Below are 25,680 nucleotides of genomic sequence, written 5' to 3'. Positions count from 1 at the left end.
GTCTCACCTGTGAAAAGCAGATCCCACACTGAGACTTCCATTCTTACTGCATCACTTGTTTAAGCCCAGACGATGACATCCCCTGTTGCCAGTTCTGTGCCTCTTTAATGCGAGAACAATTCACCATAGAGCTCTTTTTGTAGACATTTATTTTCATGTTCAGTCTTCACATTCTGATATGGCATCCACCAGCCAACAATCTGCAGACATTCTGAAAAAATTTAGAGATAAAGATAGAGACAGACCACACAAGGCTAAGCCTGCTGATGACGCTACCGCTAAGCAGGTCATCAGTTCTCCGGAATTCAGTGAGGTGCTTTTGCAGCCCCTGATGCCCAAATCGATATCTATGTAGGCCTCTACCGAGACCCTTTCAGAGTCCAGTATGCCTCAGAAATCTTCTTTGTCTTCCGAGCCTTTGGCTGTCTCTGCCTCGGTTGGGTCCGGAGCCGCGACACAAGCACCGGCTTCCGAGGAGGTCTTTTTAGCCCTACCGAATCTAGACAAAAAAACAACTTCTTCACATCCGTCTACTGTTTCTCTCAGACCGATGGATTCTCTCAGGCCTAGAAGCCAGGCCACTCCTAGAAAATCTGCTTCTAGCCATCATCTTGATACTGCTCCACCATCCCAAGCACAAATGATTAAAATGGCGGAGGACCTCATCTCCCTTATCCGGGGTACTCAGGCCACAACTTCTAAAAGGAAAAGGCACCCTTCTCCAGAAATTATGACAGAACAGGATTCTGAGGAATCTGACTATTCAGTTTTTGAAGAGGAACAGCATTCCTTAACTGCTTATGAGGATTCAGATGCACAGGAATCCATCCCTTCTGCCTCCCCTCCCCTCCAGAGGACCTTTCCTTTGAGGAAACCCTTCACTTCCTCAGGGAACATTTCCAATGAGAATCTCAGGACTTCCCACAGTCTAAGAAAACACTTAGAGAGTTTCTGAACCTGCCTCAGCACAAACCCCTGGCCATCCCCCCTATTTTAGAAGTGGTGGAGGATATTTTCCATGAATCCAGCTTAGCCCCTGATGGCCTCCCTCCTGCTCCCAGTAAACCTGACAGGTATTACAGAGTACCGAATTCTCACAAATACCTATACAGAAATCTTGCTGCAGACCCAGAGGTCATTACACAGAGACCTAAAGGAGCTAAGACTAGTTCTGCCAAGAATCCTCTTCCTTCTGACAAGGACTCCAGATCTCTGGACAGATGGGGCAAAAAAGTATACACCTCTGCAACCTTAGCTATCAGAGCGCTCAACTGTCAGTTCCATATGTCAAAATATCAACAACACACTTTGGAACTATTAAAACAGAAGCTTGCTACCTTTCCTGACTATGCCAACTCAAAAGAGTTAGGGGATTTACTACATTCTGCTGGTCAAGTGGCCAAACACTCATTACAATGTGGATATGATGCCCTAGAAGCCTCTAGTAGTGCAGCAGTGACATAATCTGTTATTAGGAGACATGCATGGCTGAAGGAACAACCTCTCCCTTATCATGTCAAGTCTAAACTTATTGAAGCATCCTTAGATAGGGAGCACTTGTTTGGGGAAAAAGCAGAAGAGGTGCTTAAAAAGGTGGAAGACAAAGCAAAATCTATGCAAACAGTACAAGATTTCTTTCAGGTTCAACCTCCCAGATTCAGCAGGAACTTTCCCTCTAAGCACTGGGCCTTCCCTGCACCTAGCAGACAGGGCCAAGGTAAGCCCCGCAGGGACAGAACATCCAGGCCCCTATCCCAGGGCCAGCAGAGAAGCAAACAATGGACCACTTCCGTCTCTAAGGCAGGGAGTTCTAAGCCAACTTTCTATGACAAACAACTCACAATGACTCCCCCTCCCCTCTGCGCTCCTTTCACTCATCAAAAACTAGGAGGAAGACTCTCCCTCTTCAAAGACAATTGGCTTTCTACAGCAAAGAACCACTGGGTCTTAAAGATAATTTTTCATGGATACAAATTCTCTTTCAGCGAACTCCCAATTTCAAGAGGGTACCAGACTTACCTCCAAATTAGTGGGCAGAGGCACTGAAACAGGTCCAGACTCTCAAATCCCAGGGGGCAGTAGAACCTGTCCCCTCAGATCAAACAGGCAAAGGCTTTTATTCCAGACTGTTCCTTATTCCCAGAAAAGAGGGCACTTGGCGCCCCATCCTGGAGGTATCCATTCTGAACACCTCCCTGGTGGTCCTCAGATTCAAAATGCTAACTTTGCAGCAGCTGCTGCCTATGCTAACAAAAATGCCTGGCTAGTGACCCTAGACCTAAAAGATGCCTACCTCCACATCCCCATCAGGGAATCGTGCAGGAAATTTCTGCACTTTAGAGCAGGCTCACAACACTTTCAGTTCTCTGCGCTGTCCTTTGGCTTATCTACTGCTCCCAGAGTATTCACCAAATGCTTGGCCCCGGCCATAGCATTCTGCAGACAGAGAAGTATACAGATTTACCCTTACCTGGATGACTGCCTCATTCAGGCAGACTGCAAAGAAAAGCTGCTCCAGGACTTTCTCTTTGTTAAATCACTCCTAACTTCCCTACGGTTCACCATCAATGAGAAGAAATCAAAGCAAAACCCCACCAGGAATATCATTTTCTTGGGAGCTGTGCTAGACACAGCATCCCAAATGGCCTTCCTATCCCCAGAAAAGCAGAGATTCCTGCCTCTGTACTTCACCCAGCTGGCTTCCAGAAGTCACCTCACTGCAAGAAGGTTCTGCAAGCCCTGGGATACATGGCATCTTGCATCCTTCTCATTCCTCTGGCCAGGCTTCACATGAGAAAACTTCAGTGGTATTTAAAGAACCCTTGGTGCCAGCACTCTCAGTCCCTAGAGACTTCTCTCCCTCTCATCTCATGTATAAGGGAAGAGTTTCTCTGGTGGGCAGAGGCCTGTGCCAGGAACAAGGATCTTCCCTTCTTCCTCCGCCCTTCCGGCCAGACCATCATCACCGACCCCTCAGACATTGCTTGGGGCGCTCACCTAGCAGGCAGGTGCACCCAAGGTCTTTGGGATGCCCAGCAACTTCACCTGCACATCAATCAGAAAGAAATGATGACAGTACAAAAGGCTCTGACATCTTTCAAACCCCATCTCAGGCCAGGGGTTCTCCTTAGAAAAACGGACAACACCACAGTAATGTGGTATATCAATAAACAGAGGGGGACCCAATCTTACTACCTGTGCAGGTTAGCCATGAGCCTTTGGCTTACAGTTACCTCCATGGGTCTACACCTAATTGCCCAATAACTACCAGGGGTCAACAACACCCTGGCAGACCACCTAAGCAGAAACTTACTGGACCCTCATGAATGACAGCTCCACAGGGAAATCTTTCTGCAAATGACTCAGGAGTGGGGGACTCTGGAAGTGGATCTCTTTGCCTCACACCTCAACCACCAGCTGCAAAAGTTCTGTACCAGGGAGTATCACCTCCTAGCATGGAAGGTGGATGCCTTGATCTTCTCCTGGAACTCCCTCTTTGTGTACGCGTTCCCTCCTCTGCCCCCTTATTCCCAAGGTACTGATCAAAATAAGGGAGGAGAGACCAAATGCCATCCTCATTGCTCCAGAATTGGCCCAGATGGCATTGGTACCACTTACTGAGCAGCCTGCCCTTACAGAGCCCCCCCCCCCCCAAGCAGCTTCTCCTGATCTCAGACCTCTTGACCCAGGTGAGGGGGAAGATACTGCATCCAGACTTACAAACTCTCAATCTTTCAGCATGGCTTATACCTTAAAAGCTAATAAGGAGTCCCTGTTATGCAAACAGGTCTTAGACATCATCACAGAGGCCAGAAGGCCCAGCACCAGAAAATCATACGCAGGGAAATGGAAAAAAATTCTGCTCCTGGAACCTGTCCAAAGGGGCCAATACCTCCCATCTTTCCATCCCTCATATCTTGGATTACCTAGCTGAGTTCCTCAATAGTGGCCTCTCTTTCTTCTCTGGGACCTGAATTAAGTTCTAGAAAAACTAACTTACCTCCTTTCAAATCTGCTGCTTCTACAATATTGAAATACCTCTCCTGGAAGACTGCCTTCTTAGTAGGTATCACTTCAGCCAGAAGGGTATCAGAACTTCAGGCTCTCATGGCTGTTGAGCCCTTCATCATCTTCCATGCAGACAGGGTCTCCCTGAGGACTAACCCCTCCTTTATGCCCAAGGTGGTATCTGACGTGGCCCTCAGCCAGGCCATACACCTACCCACCTTTTTCCCAACCCTCAAAACAAGGGGGAAAGAATTCTACACTCACTAGACATGCACAGACAACTCAGATACTATCTGGATCATACTAAACCATTCAGAAAAACAGACCAACTACTGTTCAGCTTTGCCTCTGGGGAAGAGGGAAAGCCCATTTCCAAACAAACCATTTCCAAATGGATATCACACTGTATCCATTTCTGCTACAGACTACATGGGAACCCCCCCCCAGTCTATCTGTACCCATTCCACTAAGGCAGCCTCCACTTCCACAGCCTTCCTCAGAGGAGCCCCCACCAGGAACATCTTGGAAGCTGCCACCTGTACCTCTGTACATACCTTTACAAAGCATTACCACCTACCTCTTTTTTCTAAGTCTAGGGCAGGGTTTGTCTCTGCAGTTCTGCATGGCCTGCTGAGCCATGCCTAGGACTCTAACCTATACTTCCACCTCTCTCCTCAGCTTTGAGAATCCTCCCACAGGTGATGATTGCAACAGTGAAACACGAAGAACACAGTACAGTTGTGTACACTTGCCATAAATGTAGAAGTTTGAGTGTATTCACTGTTGCAGTCCTGGTTTCCTTCCCTCCATTCCCCATACAGCATCTTCCCCTACAGGGACATAAGCTTCTCACGGTGGCTTTTAGCCACTAGGACCACTCTTGCTTATTTCCTTGTGGTTCTGATGGGTTAGGGCAAAAAAAACTGATGTAATGACTTTGGCTGTCTTGCTTTATAGCACTGACGACCTGACGTCAGACTACAGGCGACGGGAGCTGACGCAAAACAACACTGACTCTGGTATTTGGCCCGGCTGAGGGCTACCACAGCAGGGATAACCCACAGGTGATGACTGCAACAGTGAATACACTTGAACGACATTTATGGTAAGTGTACACAACTCTACTTTCCACTGTACTCGGCATTCTTCAGACCTATCACTGAGTACAGTGCCCCTTTGGTATGTACCTAACCAGGCATATCCAACAACTCGAACACAGAGGTTCCTCACTAAAAGAATACAGGGCTTAAGTAATATGTCCTATGCAGACCGCATCAAGGCCTTATCCCTGTATTCTGTCTCCTGCTTTTGAGGGAGCTCTATGCCTGGCATACAGGGCATTGTCAGACCCCACTCTGATGGACCTCCTGCATATCCACAAAACAAACAGCACCAGAATTACCTGTTCTAAAGACTTAAACCTTGACTGTGATATAAATAGGACCTACTGGAGAGATGGGTATGTATCCCAGAGACTACCCCATCTACGGAATAGGCTCCCCACCATTCATGTGAAGCAGAGTTCCTCCCTAATCTAATTCAAGTGCACCTTGGACAAAGGGATGGGAAACTGTAAATTTATCGTTGGTTTGGCACCTATGTCTCTAATGGACACAGGTAACCTGTAAATGGCTCATCTCCCAGGCCAATGCTTACACTTATCAAGGGTATCAGAACTTGTCAGAGATTTGGGATGCATGGCTAGGCTTAAAAAGGCCCTTGTGGTTGTTAGCCTAGTAAACATCTATGAACCTATAAAAAGCCAGACAAACTGACCTTTAATTAAATTATGCTTCTGCCAAATGGGGTGAGCACTGTTAAAATGTAAAAAAAGCTATTTGACCAAGTTTTATTCCTACAAATATTAGTGTAAAATTACTTTTTATCCACATCTTTAATAATAATAAAATCAAAATAATTAATCTGGTCCTTATAAAATTCATAGTAAACTTTAAAAAATTAATGGTGGTATTAATAGGTTCATAGGTGTTTACTAGGCTAGCAACCACAAAGGCCTTTTTAAGCCTAGTCATGCATCTCAAATCTTTGACAAGTTCTGGTACATTTTGTAATTGTAAGCAGGGGTTTGGGAAGTGAAACATTTACAAGCAGGGTCCTGGGAGATTAACCATTTACAGGCTGTTTCCATTAAAGACACTGGTGTCAAACAAGGGATGAAATGGGAGGTGAAGACCTTAACCATTATGTCATTATTTCCTTGATCTTTGCATAAGGCAGGTTTGTTATGGCTTGCATTCTTTTTTTTTTTTTGTAAGGAAACATATGAACCCCAGATGGGACTTGAACCCACAATCCGCGGCTTAGGATGCCAATGCCTTACCCATTAGGCCATCTCAATTGTACCACTCCACAAAATTAACACAACACCTAAAAACCTATAATATGAAACAATACACTTATAATATTACCTGTTAAAAATGTAATTAGTTTCCCAGTACCACAATACTTTATTAGCAAAGGTAGGAGCAGCAGCTGTTCCCGTTGCTGTTCCTTTCCACCACTTGTAATAATCATCTTCAAAATACACATAATTGTTCATTAAAACAATTTCCATCAAACTTTCCACTTTATTCCGTTCTAGATTAGTTCCAGTGTACAATGCTTCTCGAAATGAAAAGTTATGTACTTACCATAACTAGGCACCTGTGTTGTCCATTTTCATTCCTCTTCAATGAATGGGTTACAGATCCGATCCCTGGATCCAACTCGGCCACATACTATAGACTTTAGATACAACTCTTGGGCTCCTCCCTCTATCCATAGTGCCCTTGTCAAAGTGACCAGGGAATAGTAACTCTTTAGGTTAGTCAGGAAAATATAGTGAGATTAGTTAAGCATGTTTTTTCTGTATCTGTGTGAATCTATTCAACTTTGTTATTTTAATATTTCCTGTGGTTGAAACTCTGGATTTACTGTAAACAGATATTTAGTATTTTCACATTATTTTCTTATTTATTATTAAACATATTTAAACTTTTATGAAAACAGACCAATTACGAGTATGGAAGAAACAAAAACCACTATGAATGTCCACCATAAACACGAAAAATCTCCAGGTCAATTTTTAAACTTTTCATTGTGGCTGGACCTTTGGATAATATTTTAACCTTTGAGAGTACTCATATCTGTTTGGTGACGCTTTGGCCACTCCTGAAAGCCTTACTGCATTGGTCAGACTACCATTTGTATTAATATTAATTTTATTCAGTATGATTGGGCACCCTTGTAAGAGCCTTACAGTAGCTGGTTTGGGAGTGTCTGGTGGCAGTAACTACTTTATAGTCTGGGCAGAAGAGGACATAGCTAGTAAACCTGTGCCAGTCTTTCCCAGGTGTGTGTGTGTGTGTGTGTGTGTGTGTGTGTGTGTGTGTGTGTGTGTGTGTAAAAAATCAAATCTCAGTGTGTGCGTCAGCTTTTTTGGGCAGGGACACAAAGCACTGGTTTCACAGAGAGGATGCTGGAGGACTTGGCTTGGACACTCAGCTGAGGACTCAACCCTAAACATGTGCCAGTGGGGAGTCTTACTGGGGATCTGGAGAGAGACTGAGAGGACCCAGCCCCTAGACTGACTGTATTCTCTATGTGCTCTTAAGGGAAATTGTTCTTGCTGCAGAGAGCTGCATCTGGAAATAACGGGTATATCCATTTTTGGTCTACATGAATGTCCCTCTCTAGTGCCAGTGTTGGGGATTCAGGCTCCTTGATTACTGGCCCAGAGTGGGGATGTCACAACAGCTACTAAGAAGGCTGTTTTCCATGACAGGAATCTTAGATAAATTTTTAATGAAGGTTTAAAGGGTTTTTGAGTCAGACCTTGCTGCAGTATAGTCAGATCCCAGTGAAATGAAGGGTCCGTAATTGGTGGTCTAAGGAGAAAAAAATCCTTTTAGAAAGACTTTACATAATTTGGAAGAAGCTAAGGAATAATTTTTGTCTCCTGTATGAAAGTTTGAAGTGGCTGCCAATTGCAGGTTAATAGTAGAAAAGCTAGATCCTTCTTTTAAAAGAACAGCCAGAAATTCAAGAACAGCAGAAACCATGGCAGAAAAAGGGTCAGCATTATTTCTCAAAGCTCAAAGGGAAAGTCTTTTTCATTTGCTCTTGTAAACCTACTTGGTGGAGTCTTTTTGCGAGAATGATATAATAGTACGTACTGGAGAAGTAATTCTGGGCTGTCTGACAATTACTGGAGGTGAAGAATCCATGCCATCAGTTTGAGGGCTGGAATACTGGGATGACTCATCCCTGAAGGGTGTGACAGGAGATCTTGGGTTGAGTCCAGTATCCATGGAGGATAACGAAGATGAGATCAAAGGAAGGGGAGCCATACATGTTGAGACCAGTAGGGGGGCAATGAGGATGACTGAGCTCTTCAACCTGGTTGCTTTCTGTAGGAATTTTGGAATCATAGGAAGTAGAGGAAAACATAAAGGAGACCAGAAGGCCAAATGTAGACTTAAGCATCTCACAGTTACTCCCCCTGACGGCGGATCAGAGCAAAATACCTGCAGCACTTGTTGTTGTGGGGGACACAAAGAAGTCATAGCAAAGTTGGCTTGAGATGGAAAATCTCTTCCGCCACTGATTGCTTGAGAGACCACGCTTGGGGCATCAGAATGGACCCACTTAATTTGCCCACTAAAATGTTGGTTTCCTCTGGAATGTGCATTGCCACTAGAAAGCGGTTGGTGGAGATTTCCAATTACCACACTTTCATTGCCTGTCTGCAGACAGAGTAAGATTGGGTTCCTTCTTGTTTGTTGATGTACCAGACAACATAAATGTCATCAGTCTAAATCACAATAGTCCCTAGAATAAGAATATCTTGGAATGCCTGGAATGCTAACACGACTGCTCTCATTTCCAGAACATTGATATGTGAGTCAGTCTCTAGAGGGGACCACGTGTTGTGGACCGTGCTCCCACCCCAATACGAAAGTGTCCATAGTCACTGTCATCAATGGAGGCATAGAGCAAAAGGTCGGCTTAGATAAATGTCATCCAAATGGATCCACCAATAGATTTGGTGTTTGCAGACTGGAGCAAGCTTGACAGGAAATGATAGAAGTTGTTGGAGAATAGACCATTGAGCAGCTAGAGTCCATTGAAGAACATATATATAGTATCACGCTAAAGGAAGTAGAACTATTGCTACTGCCATAGACCCCAGCACTTGAAGAATGAATCTGGCTGGAGGAGATGGATGGGAAAGAATCTGATGAACTTGCGATCTGAGTGTGTCTATGCAGCGAGTTGGCAAGGATGCAATTTGCATTGTCACATTCAGATGTGCACTAATAAATTCCAAATTTTGTACTGGTGTTAGGTTTGACTTAGCATAATTAGTTGTTATTCCCAGGGAGTGAAAAATCTGGAACAAATACTCCCTGGATTGTTGAAGGAGATGCATGAAGGGGGCAAGGAGGGGAAGGTGAGGAGCCAGTGGTCTAGCTTGAATGGAAACACTTGGAATCCTTTCAGTCTCAAGTGAACTTCCACCACTGCCATGCATTTGGTGAACACCCTGGGGGCTGTTGTGAGTCCAAAGGGCAGGGGTCTGAACTGGTGGTGACTGGCTCCCATCCAAAAGTGTAGGTGTCTTTGGGAGTGCCTGCCTATTTTGATGTGACTGAAAGTATCCTGAAGATTAATGGAACAGATTCAATCATCCTTGTGAAGAAATGGTAGAATGGACTGTACTGTGACCATTCAGAACTTTGACTTTTTCATGTACTGATTCAATCTGATCAGATCCAAAATAGGTCTGAGGTCCCCTGTCTTTTGGGGCACTAAAAAGAAGCACAAGTAAGTTCTGAATCCTGTTTGGTCTGGTGGGACCTTGTGGATGACTCTCTTGACTAGCAGCTTTTGAATTTCTTGGGCTGCTGCCTTTTTCTGACTGGGTGGAATGTTGGGAAACTTCTTTCTTTTGTAGACAGGGAATTGAAAAAATGGTATGGAATAGCCTTTGGATATTATTCTTAGCATCCAGGAATCTTCTGTTATAGCTGCTCAGGTGTCTGGGTGTAATGACAATAGTCCCCCGACTGCCTCTAGAGGTGGGCAGTTGGGCAGTACTTCAGGATAGCTGAAACGCTCTGTCCAGAAAGGAATCATGGAAACCCTGATTTTGTGGGCCTCCTCTGCCTCTGTGGAGATGTATACCTTTGGAACTGCCTCCTCTGCCTCTGCAGGAGTGGTCTCTGAGCGGATCTTGGAAAGGTCACTGAGATTTGCAGACCCACATTTTCTTACCACCTCTCTGATTCCTAGAAAAGCTTCACTGAAGGGTTGAAAACTTGATTCTCACGGCAGACAGGGTCTTCTCTTCCTGTTCATTGCAAGTAAGCATTTCTTTTACCAATGGACCAAATAAAGATATACAATCAAAGGAAGCACTGATGAAAGACATCTTGAAAGGCTCTGCAAAGTTGCACAGTCACATCCAGGCATATCTCCTTATGGCAATACCCGAACCAGCAGCCTGTGAGATGCCTTCAGCTGCATGAGAGATCAACCGCATGAAAGCACTGGAAACTGACAAAAGAGTGGCCAGCTGAGATGATGATTGTTTGAAATCCTCTGCAGACATGGACTCAGAGACAGAATTTGATAGCTCCTTAGTCAAATCTCTCTGTGGTCTAGTGAAATGTGCCAGGTAGTTAAAAGACCTCAAGGTGAAAGTCACCAAGGCAAAGACTCACTTTCTGAATCTATCCAGCTCCCTAGACTCTCTGTTTGGCAGAGGGACAATAGAGCTCTGTTCTGCTAGCTCTTTTGCAGTGGCTGCCGCCACCACCATAGGATCTACTGCGACTCCTTTGTTCCACTGGGATCTATCCTTAGGAGGAGCTAAGAATTTGTCAGGTCGTCTCAGAATGGGCTCAATAGTATCCAACTCCTTCCATGTCCGGTGGGGAAACTAAATCCATGAGTTTATCCACTGGGGGGGGGGGGTAATACAAGACATAAATGGGCCAGAACCAACATGTTCCAAAAATACAGATTCCTCTGGAGAAGGATTATAGGAAGACCAACCACCATTGCTGAAGGATCTCCAATATGTCTAAGGAGACGTCTTCTGGTGGTGATCTGTGAGACCCTATCTCCTTCATTGAAATCAGTATCCTGAAGAGAGGGGTAGTTCCTCTACAGGAACTGACTGGAAGCTAGCTGGAACTGGCTGTCCTTGTGGAACCAGCCTGATGAGCTAAAAGCTTGGTACCCAAAGAGGGAATAGGGAATGGAACTGAGGGATGAGAGACCAGGTCTCCAGGAAGAGAAAAGGCCCTTTCCACAACTTCAAAGACAGAAAGGCTGCATCACAGCCAAGACTTCCAGTATGGGTAGATCATGACTCCTACCGGATCTGTGCCCGCAGGAGGGAACCAGACCTGAGCTGTCCAGCCCCGAGGCTCTGAGTGGCAAGAACGGATCCAATAACTGCACAGTAGATCTGGGCCCCACTGACCTGATGCTGACACTTTGGTTCCAGGATCCATTCTGATCTGAAGGTATAGGAGTGGAACTCGTCAAAGATGCTGCTGAAGTCATTTTCTTCAGATCCAACTCTGGACCTCTTGAGGCTGTCAGATCCGGGGACTCCAAAACTGAAGGGCATATCAGAAAAGGAGTCAGTATTGTGTGAGTAGTGGTTGAAAGACTCATGGATCCAATAGGAGATGCAGCTGGAATTACCTCCATCTGGATCTGAGCTCTGAGCAATTTTCACATCATCCTATCCACATCTGCTTCTGGTAGACTTTTGAAGAACCTGAAGGATGTGGTGGACTGAGGCCTGGAATGCTTTTTGGGAGTTTGCATGAAGGGAGAGTGCAGAATAGGACAGGTTGGATCTATGATGAATTCTGGGGAAAGAGTGCTTTGACAGTGTGAAGTAACACCAAAACCGTAGGACTGGGTGATATTATGATAGGATCAAAAACTTTATGATCTGATGATTTCAGATACAAAGAATGAACCCTTCAGGTCAGAGGATGCTGGATCTGAAGATTTCAAGATTTTTGCAAACGTTTCTGACGAAGTCTTAAGGGTCTTTGTTGGAGAGTGCTTTCTAGACTTCGAAGGAGCAGATTTAGACATTTCTGAAGAAGGCACTGAAATAGGAGGGAGGTGTCCTTTTAAAATAAGTTTGTTGAGTCTGTTAGCTTATGCCCTGGAATTGAATGCAGCACAAATATTACAATTAGTATCCAGATGGGTGGCTCTGAGACAATAAACACACTCCTTGTGGGCATCCGAGTTAGGGATTTTATGCCCACAAGAAGTGCATTTTTTGAATCCTGTTGGCTTGTCAACCATGACAGGAAAGTATGAATCAACAGTCCTACAATAAAAAGGAGTTTGTCAAGAAAAAACAACTAAAGGTTAGAAAAGGCTAAGAGAAAAGGAGGAAAGAAGGAAAGAATTACCCTGTGTTAAAGTGTATGATACAGAAAAACAACTAAAGGTTATAAAACACTAAGAGAAAAGAAAAGAATTGCCAACAATGGTAATCAAAGAATTACCATGTGTTAAAGGGTATGTTATAGAACACTAGCTATGTTAAAAACAAGGGAAAGAGGCTGACCCTGTACCAAAAGCTAAGAGGGAGGTAGAGAAACAAGAAAAAGAAATATTTTAGGCAAAGAAAACAAATTCAGTTATGAACCAATAATACAATGCTCAAGAGAAGGACCCTAGGTGTGAGCATGATGGTGGCAAATGAGATCTGAGGTGTTCAGGATGGACTAAGGCATTATGGGTAGATGGAAGAGCTTGAGAGTTGGATCCAAAGTCTATGGTATGTGGCCGAATTGGGTCCAAGGATCAGATCTGTGATCCATTCGTTGAGGAAGAATGAAAAGGACAACATCAGATTCAGTCTAATCCCTATGAATAGGATATTATTAAAAACAAATCCTTTGTATCAGTTATTACAAAGACCAAGTCTTCCTCAAGTTTCAATTTAGATAATTCACTCAAACAGTGCCAAGAATTTTTCAACACATTTTTTATAATAAAAACATCTCATCTTCAATGTTTTATCCACTAAATTAGACACAGGTTCAGTTTTTGACCCCCCGAAGCAACAGTAGATCTTAATAGGGGGTCATTTATATCTTTGTGAACCTTAGGAATACCAAAAAATGAGGAAACAACAGGATTTTTAACCTCTAAATAATTCATAGTAGGTACTGCAATTTCATTCTACATCAAATAATCATAAAGTGCCATATCAAGTTTATTATAAGCCATAGTAACCTCATTTTTAGAATTTAATTCAAACTAAATATCATTATTCAAATGCTGATACATTTTTGTAGAATAATCAATATAATTCATGAAAACCACCCCACCCCCTTTGTAAGGCCTCATAACCCTAATGTTTTTATTTTCCACTAATTAATTTAACCCGTTTCTGTTTCAAAATTAAATTAAAATATCTCACCTGCCTATACTCAACACCCAAATCCCTAATTTTTTTCTCATATATTTTCTCAAATGGTAATATTAGGGGTAGTAAAGGGGGATTAAAAGTACTGGGCTGTCTCACAACATCATTAGATTCCTTATTCTCATTTTGAAAAAGTATCTTAAAATTAAGTTTTCTTGTAAATAATTTTAACTCCAGTAAGGTACTGACTACATTCAAAAGTGTGGTAGTTACAAAATTTAAGTCCCCTTTTAAAAATATCAAAATGTTCCTTGGTAATAACAATGTCACGATAATTAAAAATCTTAAAACCTTTGTCTTTGTAAACTACTTACAGAAATGGAGGATCAGTTAATGATATCTGTCATCCTTCTGCCTCTGCCTCTCCATTTCCCCCTGGTAGTGGAAAATGAGGTTCTTGAAAATTTTCCACTGTAGCAGTCTGTTCTCTCACCTCCCTCAAATTCTGTAAATGTGGTGACCTTCAGGGGTAGGGGTGGAAATTTCTGCAATGAGGGTGAATGGTGCCCCAGAAAATTATCCATGCACTGATTCTTATTAGAAACATTATTAACCCCACGAGTTCTCTCACAACATTCAAATTATTGTCGCTAGGAATACTTTCAATAGTTTGACTAATAGAATCTCCATAACAGTCTCCAACATCAGACATCCCTTCTTTAAAAACCTTCTCCCTACCCTTTTGATCAGGCACAAGATATGCCTGTTTATTCTGGTATGCAATTTTGTCACAAAAATTTATTTTCTTTCCATTTAATGACGTTGTCACATTGCCCATCTATTTTTTTTTAAAAACTGTTCACATCAACACATGTAAGTATCAAATAAAAAATGCCCCACAATTTCCCCTTGAATTATTTCAACTTCCTGAACAAAATAGCTAGTTTCCTGTTATTGTCTTTAATTAATAGCCTCTTATAGTACATATCAACTTTATCAAACAGCTCTATGAGTTTATAATGCAGTAATGAACCAATCTCAAGTGCGTTCGAATTCTTCCACTGTCTTATACCTTTGGGGACTTGCTCCATAGCTGTGGAGTCCTCAAAAACCCATTGTCTAGTTGCAAGTTCCTATAACGCAAAAGTTATATTTCAAATTTTAAAAGTTATTTTTCATTTTGGAAAAGGTATCACATGCTATTAGAGGTGGTAATTGGGAGTCCCAATTACAAATGAAGGAACTCTTATGGCAAATCATGTTGAATGCCACACAATTTCCAGGTATAAATGATAAAATCAGTACCAACAGTGTGTTGATTTTGAAAGCAGACACTATTAAATGATTATATAGTTATTTTAATTATAATATTAAATGGCAGTGTTATTTTGTTGATCTATGTGAAAAAGATGTATATTTAATATTTATTTGATTTAAATTTATTTTTAGAATGTTTTCTTTTTAGTGGTGGTACCATGATGTTTAAATCCTTGAATTTTCATGAGAACTTTAAAGTGATTGGTTGTTTTGTTTCTAAGGTAACGAGTCTTTGTTTACAAAATGGGTGTGTGGAATTGCATGATACTGTTCTAATGAACTTCAAAAAGGTACTATGACAGCTTGGCAGCTTGTCCTATATAGGTTCATAGGTTGGTACTAGGCTATCGGCCTATTCCACAAAATAAAAAGATCATCAAGGTATTTTAAGTACAATTTACAAAATTGTAAAAAGTACTGTTGAACACAATTTGTGAATCCCATCCTTTTATCATTAAATTGGCATAAATCAGGGTACATTTTGTCCCCAAGGGAACTCCTGTAATCTGTTTATATATCTCCCGTTCAGAATATATAAAATTACTTTCTGGAATTGTATTAATAAAATCAATTAATAATTGCACATCCATGAAGAATAGAAAGTGAAGTTGAGGAATAGTAGTAAATAAGTCTACCACATCATTTGTTTAAAAATCATCTCTAGGTCCCATAGATCAGAATCAAACCTACTCAAAAAATCCAGACAGTCTTTCAGTACATATGCAGATCGACTAAAAACAGGTTTCAACATTCTATAAACAAGACTGCTAGGGGATTGGTCTTGGGAGTTTTTTGCTGCCACTACTGGTCTAAAAGGGGGCATTTCAATACTTTTATGTATTTTAGGTACACCAAAAAATGCTTCATTTAACTAGATTACTCAAGATCAAAAAAATCATATATGGCGGGAGCGATGGACTTTTGCATTAAACAATCTTATAGAAACATATAAATGTCTCTATATGCAGTACTGACCTCATTTCTAGAAACCTGTATATAAGTTTCAGTGTCTTGAAGCATATTAAACATAACAGAATAGTATGGTACTGAATCAAATAAAAGTGTACTTCCTCCTTTATCTGGTCTCATAACTCTAAGAGACTTATCTTTCTTTCTTATTATTCAAAAGTGTATTTAACAGGGAACTTTCTGGTTAGTTAACAGTCATCAGTACTCTAACATTAACTAGATCCTGACTACCTTTTGCTACTTTATTTTGGGTCAAAGCATAAATATTTTTAGAGCTATCCTCTTTTTTAGTCTAGGCCCAATAAGCTGTGTTATTATCATATTGCTTAGCGTCTCTAAGATTTTTTTTACTCTTCCTCTGTTTAATCAACTAACTATGTTTATCTACTTCTTAAAAAAACATCCTTATGATCATGTTCATGTTGTTTAATAAGTCTGAAGTAATTCTTGAATTCAAGTCATTAACTGTCTTAGTTGAATTAATTTCTTCATCACTAGCAAAGGAACCAAAGTATTGGGAGCAAATAGAGAGGGAAAGGTAACAGAATAGGAAGAGGCCAAAACTCAATTTGGACTGTCGGCTAGAGACTGATATCTATCCTTGATTCCTTGATAGGGAAGACAGAATAGGAAAAACAAAAAACAAAAAAAAAAACAAACAAATATACACACACACATATATATATATATATATATATATATATATATATATATATATATATATATACCACTGACTCTGTGTTATAGTTGCCGTGGGTGACGCTTGAATATCTTTTGACCATGTTGGGACATTGCTTAGCATATAAAAACTAGGAAGAATGTAGCTCATTTTACCTGTAATAGGCACATTTTTTGTTACGCTACTGTCACTGCTTCCTTCAATATTATCTTCCTCATCATCAGAACATGTGCCTCCTGGAAAGAAAAAAACCCCATTAAGAACCTTCAAAAAAGCACTTACACTGACAGTAGATAACACAATGCAATGAAACATAGGAGAGACACAGTAGGTATACAAACATGAGTACCACAGTAGTATATACATGTGAGTACAAAAGTAGTGTAGAATAATCTAATACAAACAAGCAGAAACATTTTGACATTATACACACAAATTTGTTCTTTAATACTTTGTCACAGGCAAGCAGTGGATTAGTTGATCATCTTATAATCAAAACAATTAAGGAGTTTCCTAGAATGGAATCACACCAGAACAGTAGGCTAGCTGTGAGTAGGGATTATCAAGTATGTGGGAAGGATATAGCAGGCAATTAGGAGGGGTTAGTAAGAAAATGTGGATTTTTGGCATCACAGTTACTCAGTGGATAGCATTGTTGCCTTACTGCATGAGGTTTCCCAGTTTGATTCTCGCCTGGTGTGCCTTTGGCGCAGAGTCTGCATGTCATCCATGTGTTTGTGTGGGTTTCCTCTGGGTCGTCTGGTTTTCTCCCACATTCCAAAGACATGCAGTAACTGGATTGAACATTATACAGTGACCATAGTTGTGAGCGTCTGTGCAAGTGTGAGTGTGTAGTGTGAAAGAACTACCGTGGCAAGGCTAGCCACCCAGTGGTGTAAACCTTGGCTCTAGATGATTGTCACTGTTGAAGTGACACCCAACCCCATGTGCAAAAATGGGTTAAAGGGGTTGTGAATGGAAGGATGGATGAATGCAATAGAGTTTGAGTGGAATACCAAGGTAGCTGAGATAAGAGATATGGAGTTTATAAGTAGGTTAGTTAGATGTGAAGATTAAACTGCAGTGCAGGACAGAGATGTGGACTTAAATAAATGTAACAATTACTAAAATTCAATACAGGAATTCAAGAAAAAGTGTACCAAATATGGGTTAACATTTTGTGATATAATAAAACACAAAACATCAACAAAGTGTGAAGATGGGACCCAGCTAAATGTATACAAAAATGTGAGGCCCTTAAGGTGCTTGACCAGTGGTGGCAGAAGAAGGAGTGCATCTTGCAGCAGTGATCCTATTTTTTGACCATCTACTGTTTTAATAAATGTATTCCCATAAATGTACCATGTTCATCTTAAGGATCATTTCTGAAGTAGAGCCATACTGAACAATGTACTCTCCGCCCTCAGAAGGGATGGATGATCTAAAGCAAGTTCTGTACAGCAATTGAAGCAAACTCTGTTCTACTTCTAGATAAAACATCCAGTGTTCCACACATATGAATAGATGTCCAAATAAAAGACACACAAATAGTTTGAGTAGATACTTTTTTAATCAATGCTGCAGTGATAGCTGTTGATCTGGCTAAGAGACCCCAACCTCTTCAGTCAAAATGTTATTTCAATTCTCTTAAGAAACAGTTCAGTAAGCGCTCAGCTCTGTTTCCATTTCATAAACATCACAAACATCTCAGCAGACTGTCCTAGTGGCCTAGTCCCATCAGTGCACTGTCTCACTGGTCTGCTTGCATTCACGGTATACACAATTCTTTCTTGTCTTGATCTTCTGTTTAGAAAAGAAGACAGGCAGTTGTAATGAATCATTCAAAAACATGTCACAGACCATTTTAGGCATGAAGGAATGATTTGTTCTAAAGGCACTCTACCCTTAAGGAAACTGGACACGAGTCTTCATACATTAAGGAGTGCAATTCAGAAATCCTTTCAGATTGACTGAAAGGTACTAAGAAAAGTGTTTCCAAGGAAGATGTTTGAGGTCTACTGTGTATACAAATTCACAGAGAGGAACAGTCAGTTCCTCAGTCTAGAGACTATGGATTTTTTTTTAGGCCTGAAATCAAAGACTCTCTTTAAACACTGTTTTACAATGAGCCAAAAAGCACTAGCTGGAGAAGCTGGGGCGAGTAAAGACAGAAATTACAAATACACTCAAATACACATTAATGGAAGAACAGACTAAAGTAGCATTAAATACAGTGATAAGATATTCCAGTATTTGATGAAAGTAACAGACTAGACCTCCTGTTTTACATTCACACCAAGGAGAAAACCTTGTTCATCTTGAGAGGTATGAAATTCTTCTAGTAGGCTTCCTTGTTTCTTTTAGTGCAGATAACAGCTCAACAGAGAAAAATATGGTGATTTGGAAACAACCTGAGATCCTCCAAGCTGTCTATCTGACATACCTGAGATATGCCTACAAAGCTCTGTCTACTTACTAAATGTACAATACCCTGTTGTGAAGATGTATGGGTTTTGATGGAGCCACCAGTATCTCTGCTAAAACAGTAAACCACAGTTACTGGGGTCAGTAAGGAACTCAACAGAATGAGGCAATTTTTTCTCATTTTATGCTTTAATACCAGTTTGTAGGAAATGCACAAAGAAGATTATTGTTCTGACCAGTTTAAAAGGCATTTGACACCACTGACTGTTGGTCAGGAAGTTTGCACCAATAGATCCAATTATGGAAGACCCCATTTTTTGTTAGCATGAAAACAGTGTTTCTGTCAAGTTTTTGCTCATGAGAGACAGACTTCTCAGCCTAGAGTTTTTGCCAAACTTTCCCTGTCTCAGAAATGTAAATGGTTTGAACAGCTAAAGTCATCTTCACTGTTTGTTGTCCTACAGTCACGACCAAGATGTAGGGGGGACACAAATGAAGGTCATCAGAGACCACTGACAAAAAAAAAAAAAAAAAAAAAGACAGAGTTTTGCCAGTTTACCAGATATCTGTTGCTGCTTCAACTATCTGATGTCATCTGCACAACAGTGACTTTATTATTCATTGGACCAAGCAAGGCAATTTTTCTAGAACAGTTTTGCAATACAGAACTAAGACATGCAATGCCGACTGCCATACTTACAACTATGAGGTCATCACACACTCTATTTCATGCCCTGTTATATATGCTTGTCTGTGTGTGTATGAATGCATGCTGAGAGGACTAACTGGCATACATCTGAACCCTGAAGCTGTGAAATAGATCATATATCCATTTAGCCACATTATATAGCATAAGAACACTGTTTTTTTTTTTTACTTTTATTTTACATTTGTTTACCAGGGTAGTGCACTGATCTCAATGGACCATTGACAGGCTTATCCTCGGTGAGTATATTACAACATGAAGTGAAAGTTATATAGTGTAATGCAGAAATACGGAAATATATTATCTATACAACATTTAGAGATTTATACAAACTTTATATAAGACAGATTGAAAGGCAAGTTACAAAAAAGGTGGATATGAGAACAAGTAATGCATATGTTCATAGGAAGTTACTAGGCTAATGTCCCTAGGGCTTTTACAAGCCTAGCCATCTTATACCCATGTTACCTAAATGACTATGGTTAGATGGTCTTTATTCGCAGGGAGAGTCTATGATCAACACCAAATGCCCCTGTCCGTGAGGGATACAGGTGACTCCCCCGGGGTGAATTTATGGTCTCCCATCCAATTGTCTAGCTTGTGCTAATATAGGGTCATTGAGGAGCTCTGCTTCACATGAATTGGAAGTTTATTCAGAGAAGCAGCAATCTCTGGGAGACATATCTGTCTCTCCAACATGTTGTCACAGGCAAGGTTGAGATCCCTGGAGTGAGTGACTCTTGTTCCATTTGATTTGTGGATATGCAGCATTTGCATTAGGGCAGGGTCAGAGACTGCTCTGTAGGCCAGGCCAAGTCATGTTTCAGCAGCCTGTAGGATACAGAGTACAGTGACAGGGCTTTCAGTCTTTCCATTTAGGTCATGTTTTGGAGGCTCTGAATTTTCTTAGTGAGAAACCTCTGTGGTCTCCCCAGATGCTGCAGGTGTCTGGTGAGGTACATCCAAAAGGGAGCATTGTGGTCTATCAGTGGTCTGATGAGGGTTGAGTACAGAGGAATTATAACATCCTTAGCCTTGGATGTGATGCTCTTACTTATGAGATGTGCAATGTAGAAGGCTTTCCTTACCACAGTGGACAGCGTGGACACATGGTGATCAAAGTTTAGGTTACTATCAACCTGTTCCCAAATCTTGCACCACTGTGTTTGAGCTTAGGGGGTGCTGGTAATACTGCAATTTGCAGGGACTTCTTTATCAAAGGGAATAATAATGCATGTTTTTGCACTTAGTTTTAGTCCATGGCTTTGGCACCAATCAATTGTCTGTGTTAGCCCCTTTTGTAATATGTTAACACCTTTGGGCGACTCAGTGACTGCACCCAGTTTGCAATTATCAGTGAACTTGGTAAGTGAAAGGCTGTCTACTTTTGCCTGTACTTCTGAGAAATAGATTCCAAACAGCAGAGTGCTCAGCACAGATCTTTGTGGTACACCACTGGTAACTGGTCTTCTGTCGGTGAGCCAGTTGGCTACCCATCTAGTGACATATGGGTTAATCCTCAGCTGGGAGAGATTCTCAATGATACATGAGTGGGGGACTGTGTCAAAAGCCTTGGCCAAGTCAAGATAGGTGGTACGTACTGTTTTGCCTCATCCAAGGCTTTGGTGACATTCTCAAAGAAATTCACCAGGTTTATTAAGCATGATCTACCCTTAACAAAGCCAGACTAGGTCAAGTCAAGAGTTTGAAGATTGCCTATGTTCTTATTGATAAGTTCCATGGCCTTGCAGATAATGTTGGTTAGGCTTATGGATCTATAGTTCCCAGAGTCAGTTGATAGACCCCCTTTGTGCAAGGGGATTACTGTTGCTGTGCTCCACTTTGCTGGAACAAAGACAGTGCTCAGGCTGTAGTTAAAGAGAGCACCAAGTGGTTCCTAAAGTCTTGTTTTAGACTGTTTAGTAAGCAGCCTGGGATGTTACCTGGTCCCACAGAAGCCATGTTTTTGGCGTTGGAGAGCACAGCTATAACCTGCTCTTTGGATGTACAATGTAGAGGACTGGTGTCAGGTATGCTTTGGGGTATCAGTGGTGGGGGAAGTGGGGTTAAGTTTGCACCAAATCTGTCAGCTAGCAGGTTGGCAATTTCCTCAGGTTCAGTATGAGTGGTAATGTCCACTATACGTCTGGCACATAGCTGGGCATTCCCTTTCATATTTTGGAAGCAGCTAAAGAATGCCTTATGATTATCCTTAGCTAGGGGATGCTAATCTAGCTTCATAACTAGCTTTAGAGGATTTTACAAGATGTCAAATTTGCTTGTTCAAGCTGTGGAGGGTATTCTTCTTCTGCTGAGTAATTTCCTTCTTGTTTTAGATAAAAGTTTTTTCCTTTTGTTATATAACCTATTTATACTTGAGGTCCACCAGGGTGGCTTGTTTTTTTGGGAGGACCTGGTTTTGATCCAGTCAGGTACAGCAAAGTCTATACAGTTGTTTAAGTGATTGTCTAGAGCATTTGTGTACTTCTGCATAGGAATCATGGTTGGCTGCATTAGCAGGGGGTTTGAAACTTTTTATACCATCGCTTAGTAGACTGTAGTTTCTTTTGGAGAAATTCGTCTGTGTTTTTGCTCCTGTGGGGTGTCAGGTCTGATCGTTACTTTGAACGACACAGATTTATGGTCTGATCTTACCAGGAAGGGAACCACACAGGGGGTACTGCAGTGAACCCATGCTGGTAAGTACCAAGTCCAGGACACTTGACCCCCTTGTGGGGGTACAGACAAACTGTTCCAGGGCATTTGGATTGACAAAATCCAGGAAACTCAGAGACAGCATGTTTGTGATTGTGTATGTTGCCCAATTGATGGAAGTATAGTTACTATCTGCCATAACCAAAGTGTTTGGTTGTATAGTGTTTAGTGATTGTATTGTGAGTGACTCTAACAAGTCCAGATAGGTGGTGTGCTTCTTTTGGTTAATAGTAGTGAACCTGTGGCAAGCTATGATATGGTAGGGTGTTTTACCTATAGTTAGCTGGACCTGGAGTAGCTCAAGAGAGTGGTACTGTTTAACCAGTCTGAAGGTGTATTTGGTTTTAATGAAGATGGATATACATCTACCTGTGGTTCTTTCATGCTCATTTTGGGGTCGGAACATGTAGAAGGTGGCCTTCAACCATATCTGAGTGACTGCACAAACATCAGCATCTTCCAAGGGTGAGGAGTGCTTCAAGGGAGTGCAGTTTCCTGTTTAGGCTCCTAGCATTATGCAGCATAACCTTGAGATTGTCTGGAGTGGATTTTTTTATGTCAGGAATTTTGTTGTTTTGACATTGCCTAAAAAAGGCACCATGGGCGAGGCAAGCATCTTTGCCAGTATCTAAAAGCCTAGAGGAGACAGGTGAAGACCATCTGTGGCAAAGCAGTGTAGTCTGTCGATCATTCGTCCCAGACTGAAAGATACTGGAGCCCCCTGGACTGACACCAGCAGCTAAGCCAATTGTTGAAGTCAATCATTTTTTGTTTATATTGTAGCATCATCCTGGGTGAAGGTAGGATGCTGCTTAGGGCTAGGGACAAAACAGCCTGGGACACAATCAGAGTTCAAACATGTCCCTCTTTATATAGTCCAGAGAGGTACCTCTCAAGTCATTCACCCCTACATGTACTATGACAGAGTCATAACAGTAATTGTTGTTGAGTGACTGGAGTGCTTGCGTGATTTGATGGATCCTGGCACCTGACAGGCAGGTGATCATGACTGGCTCCTTGTCCAGCCTGATTAGAGAGATATCTGTGTGTCTCACCATGGAGTCACCTATGGCTAGGATATTAGGTTTTGAGGAGTTCTGACATAGGGGCTTATTTGCTGAGATTCTGGTGTGTGTGTTATTATGTGTAGTGGATTCTATTTGCTTTGCAGTGTGTGCAGGTCTTTTGGTAGGCTTCTATTGAGTACCTCTGCATATGTGGGTTTATGTGTTATTGTCTTGTTTTATGTGACAGGTGATGTGTCCGTGCTGGTAACCTGTCTGACGTCTGATTTGCTGTTATGTGAAAGAACTGATTCGAAATTCATAGTGTAATTACATCTCTCACATACTGTATTTGTTTGTTTTAGGAGTAAGTGGTTGTCAGTATACATGAAGCAATTACAACATTGTCTCAGGATGCCCATGTTAATCAGGCTGACCGGAAAAATGGTTGGAAACTGACCATTCATTGTGGCAGGTCACTATTAAGGAGTGAGCAAGTTTGATCAGATTTTGTTCTAGGATTAACAAAGGAGCTTATTCTATTGAAGGCTAGGGGTGAAAAAAAACTATGGCAATGCTACTCATTGCACAAATGAGTTGCCCTCAATGCAGCAGGGGAGCTTGGAAGGGTTGTATTAACAGGTGTCTAGTGGAAAATTGTCTTTGAAGGTGTTTGCATCTGTACATGGCACCGCTCAACACCAGTGAGCAGTGTGCAGCTACGCACAAACATGAGGCTTAAATACAAACGAGAATAAACACTTTTAAGCTCTACTACCAATGGGAAAGCACACGATAAGCTTTCCTCCAGTATTTTCTAACTCAGATGAGGCTCAGACTACACACCTATGCCACAAGAGTGCAGACAGAGCCCTCCTAATGTAAGATGGCTGGAATAGTGCTGAGATGTTACAATACAGCCTAGATTAGGCAGATCTGAATGTAGTCTATGCTATGTGCTAACTACTTAAAGCAACAGAACAGTTATTTTTTAGTGTAGAAAATACAGTAAAATCAGCGAAATGAGGCAGCAAAATATTAGTAATTTTGGATCCTATGGGAATTTGTTGTTTCAAACTAGCTTAAGTAATTAGCATAATTAAACTCCTTGGAAAGAGGGGAATGCAGAAAATATATGGAAAGGAATAAGGGTGATTAAGGAGTGAATAAAGACTTCAGCAGAGATGCCAGAATAACTAAATGCAGGTGAAGGAGTGAAAAGATATGAAACATAGTGAGATTTAAGTGATGTGATGAGATTAGTGACCCTGACATGAAGCTTGTGTAGCTAGGTGTAAGTTCAGTTCTAAACTCTGTGTATAAGGAGAGTTCTCTTAGGCGGACTGGTAGTGATTCCCACAGTTAAGGCTAGTGTGATTGGTGCAGTGCAATTTAGTTGCAAGTGTGGCCAGATATGGAGTGGATTGAGAGAGATGTATTGAGCTATATGATGTGGCTGTAAGAAAAGGTTTGCATGCCAGAGGTGAGAACGAGTCAGGAATAAAGGTTTTGTAGAGCAGGAAGGCCACAGGATGTCATCTGTGTTTGAAAGGCTGCCAGGGAGAGGTCTGCAGTGGTGTTCTTGATAAAACGCCTGTGTGATGAAATGTCATATTTTATTGGAGATGATCTGTAGGTTGGTTAAATTTTTCTGTAATGCTGCAGCAATGACAAGCAGTTCATATTCTAGATGGACAAGTAGAATTCCGTTGCATATAGCTGCTGTTGCGGGGGAAGTCACACAAATTGAGAGTCTTCTGGCCTAGAAAAGTAGGGAGTTAATTTTCTTGCATGTTTTTTCAATATGGTTCTGGAAATTAAGTAATGTGTCAAGACAGACTGCCCAGTATGTGAATGAGGGAGTTGTTTCTAAGGGGAAGATTTTTAAATCTGTGATGTGAAATGTATTGGCAAACCTTTAAATACCACTGATTTTGTTTCAGAGGGGTTTAATAAGGGCTTGCGGAAGCCACTAGCTGAGGGAATACATTTCAATATGGAGATGAGTTTGCTCAAGAGGGTGAGACTAGCTGGCTTCGAAGATGACCATGTTATCTGCATATGATATGACTGGATTATCTGTTAGGTCATAAGGGAGTTTTTTAATAAATATGGAAAAAAGAAAGGCTGCAAGGATGGATCCCTGAGGAATACTTTTAAGAGGTAGTACAGTATTAGATAAGATTACTAATTTCACTTTAAAGGATCTGCTAGAAAGGAAGACTTTAAACCACGGTAGGAAGTCTCCATTAATGCCATTTCTATTAGTCTGCCTAGTAGCAGTGAGTGGTCAATTAGGCTGAATACTTTTAATAACTCTACAATGGCTGTCCTGGTAAGGTTTCCTTTGTCCATGTTTGTCAGGATTTCATCTGTTGGGGACCAAATGACTGTCATGGCATTGTGACCCCCTCCCCCTTTCCATAACTCATGTTGTTTT

The 25,680-nt window shown here is 41.4% G+C and overlaps 1 protein-coding gene across 3 annotated transcripts in view; it reads right to left on the bottom strand.

Annotated features, from left to right (window-relative positions):
- The window catches only part of KIZ (kizuna centrosomal protein), a 1,514,946-nt gene that overhangs the window by 501,068 nt on the left and 988,198 nt on the right, over positions 1-25,680 (bottom strand). For all 3 annotated transcript variants that reach the window (XM_044057131.1, XM_044057139.1, XM_044057146.1), the window contains one exon: positions 16,547-16,627. In XM_044057131.1, the coding sequence (XP_043913066.1) occupies positions 16,547-16,627 (81 nt within the window). The remainder of the gene's footprint in view (positions 1-16,546; positions 16,628-25,680) is intronic.

This window comes from Protopterus annectens, chromosome 1.part2 (assembly GCF_019279795.1).
Source record: "Protopterus annectens isolate FY-2018-M chromosome 1.part2, PAN1.0, whole genome shotgun sequence".
NCBI lineage: Eukaryota > Metazoa > Chordata > Ceratodontiformes > Protopteridae > Protopterus > Protopterus annectens.
Note: the sequence above shows the minus strand (reverse complement) of the source record. Positions and strands in the feature narration are given on the sequence as shown.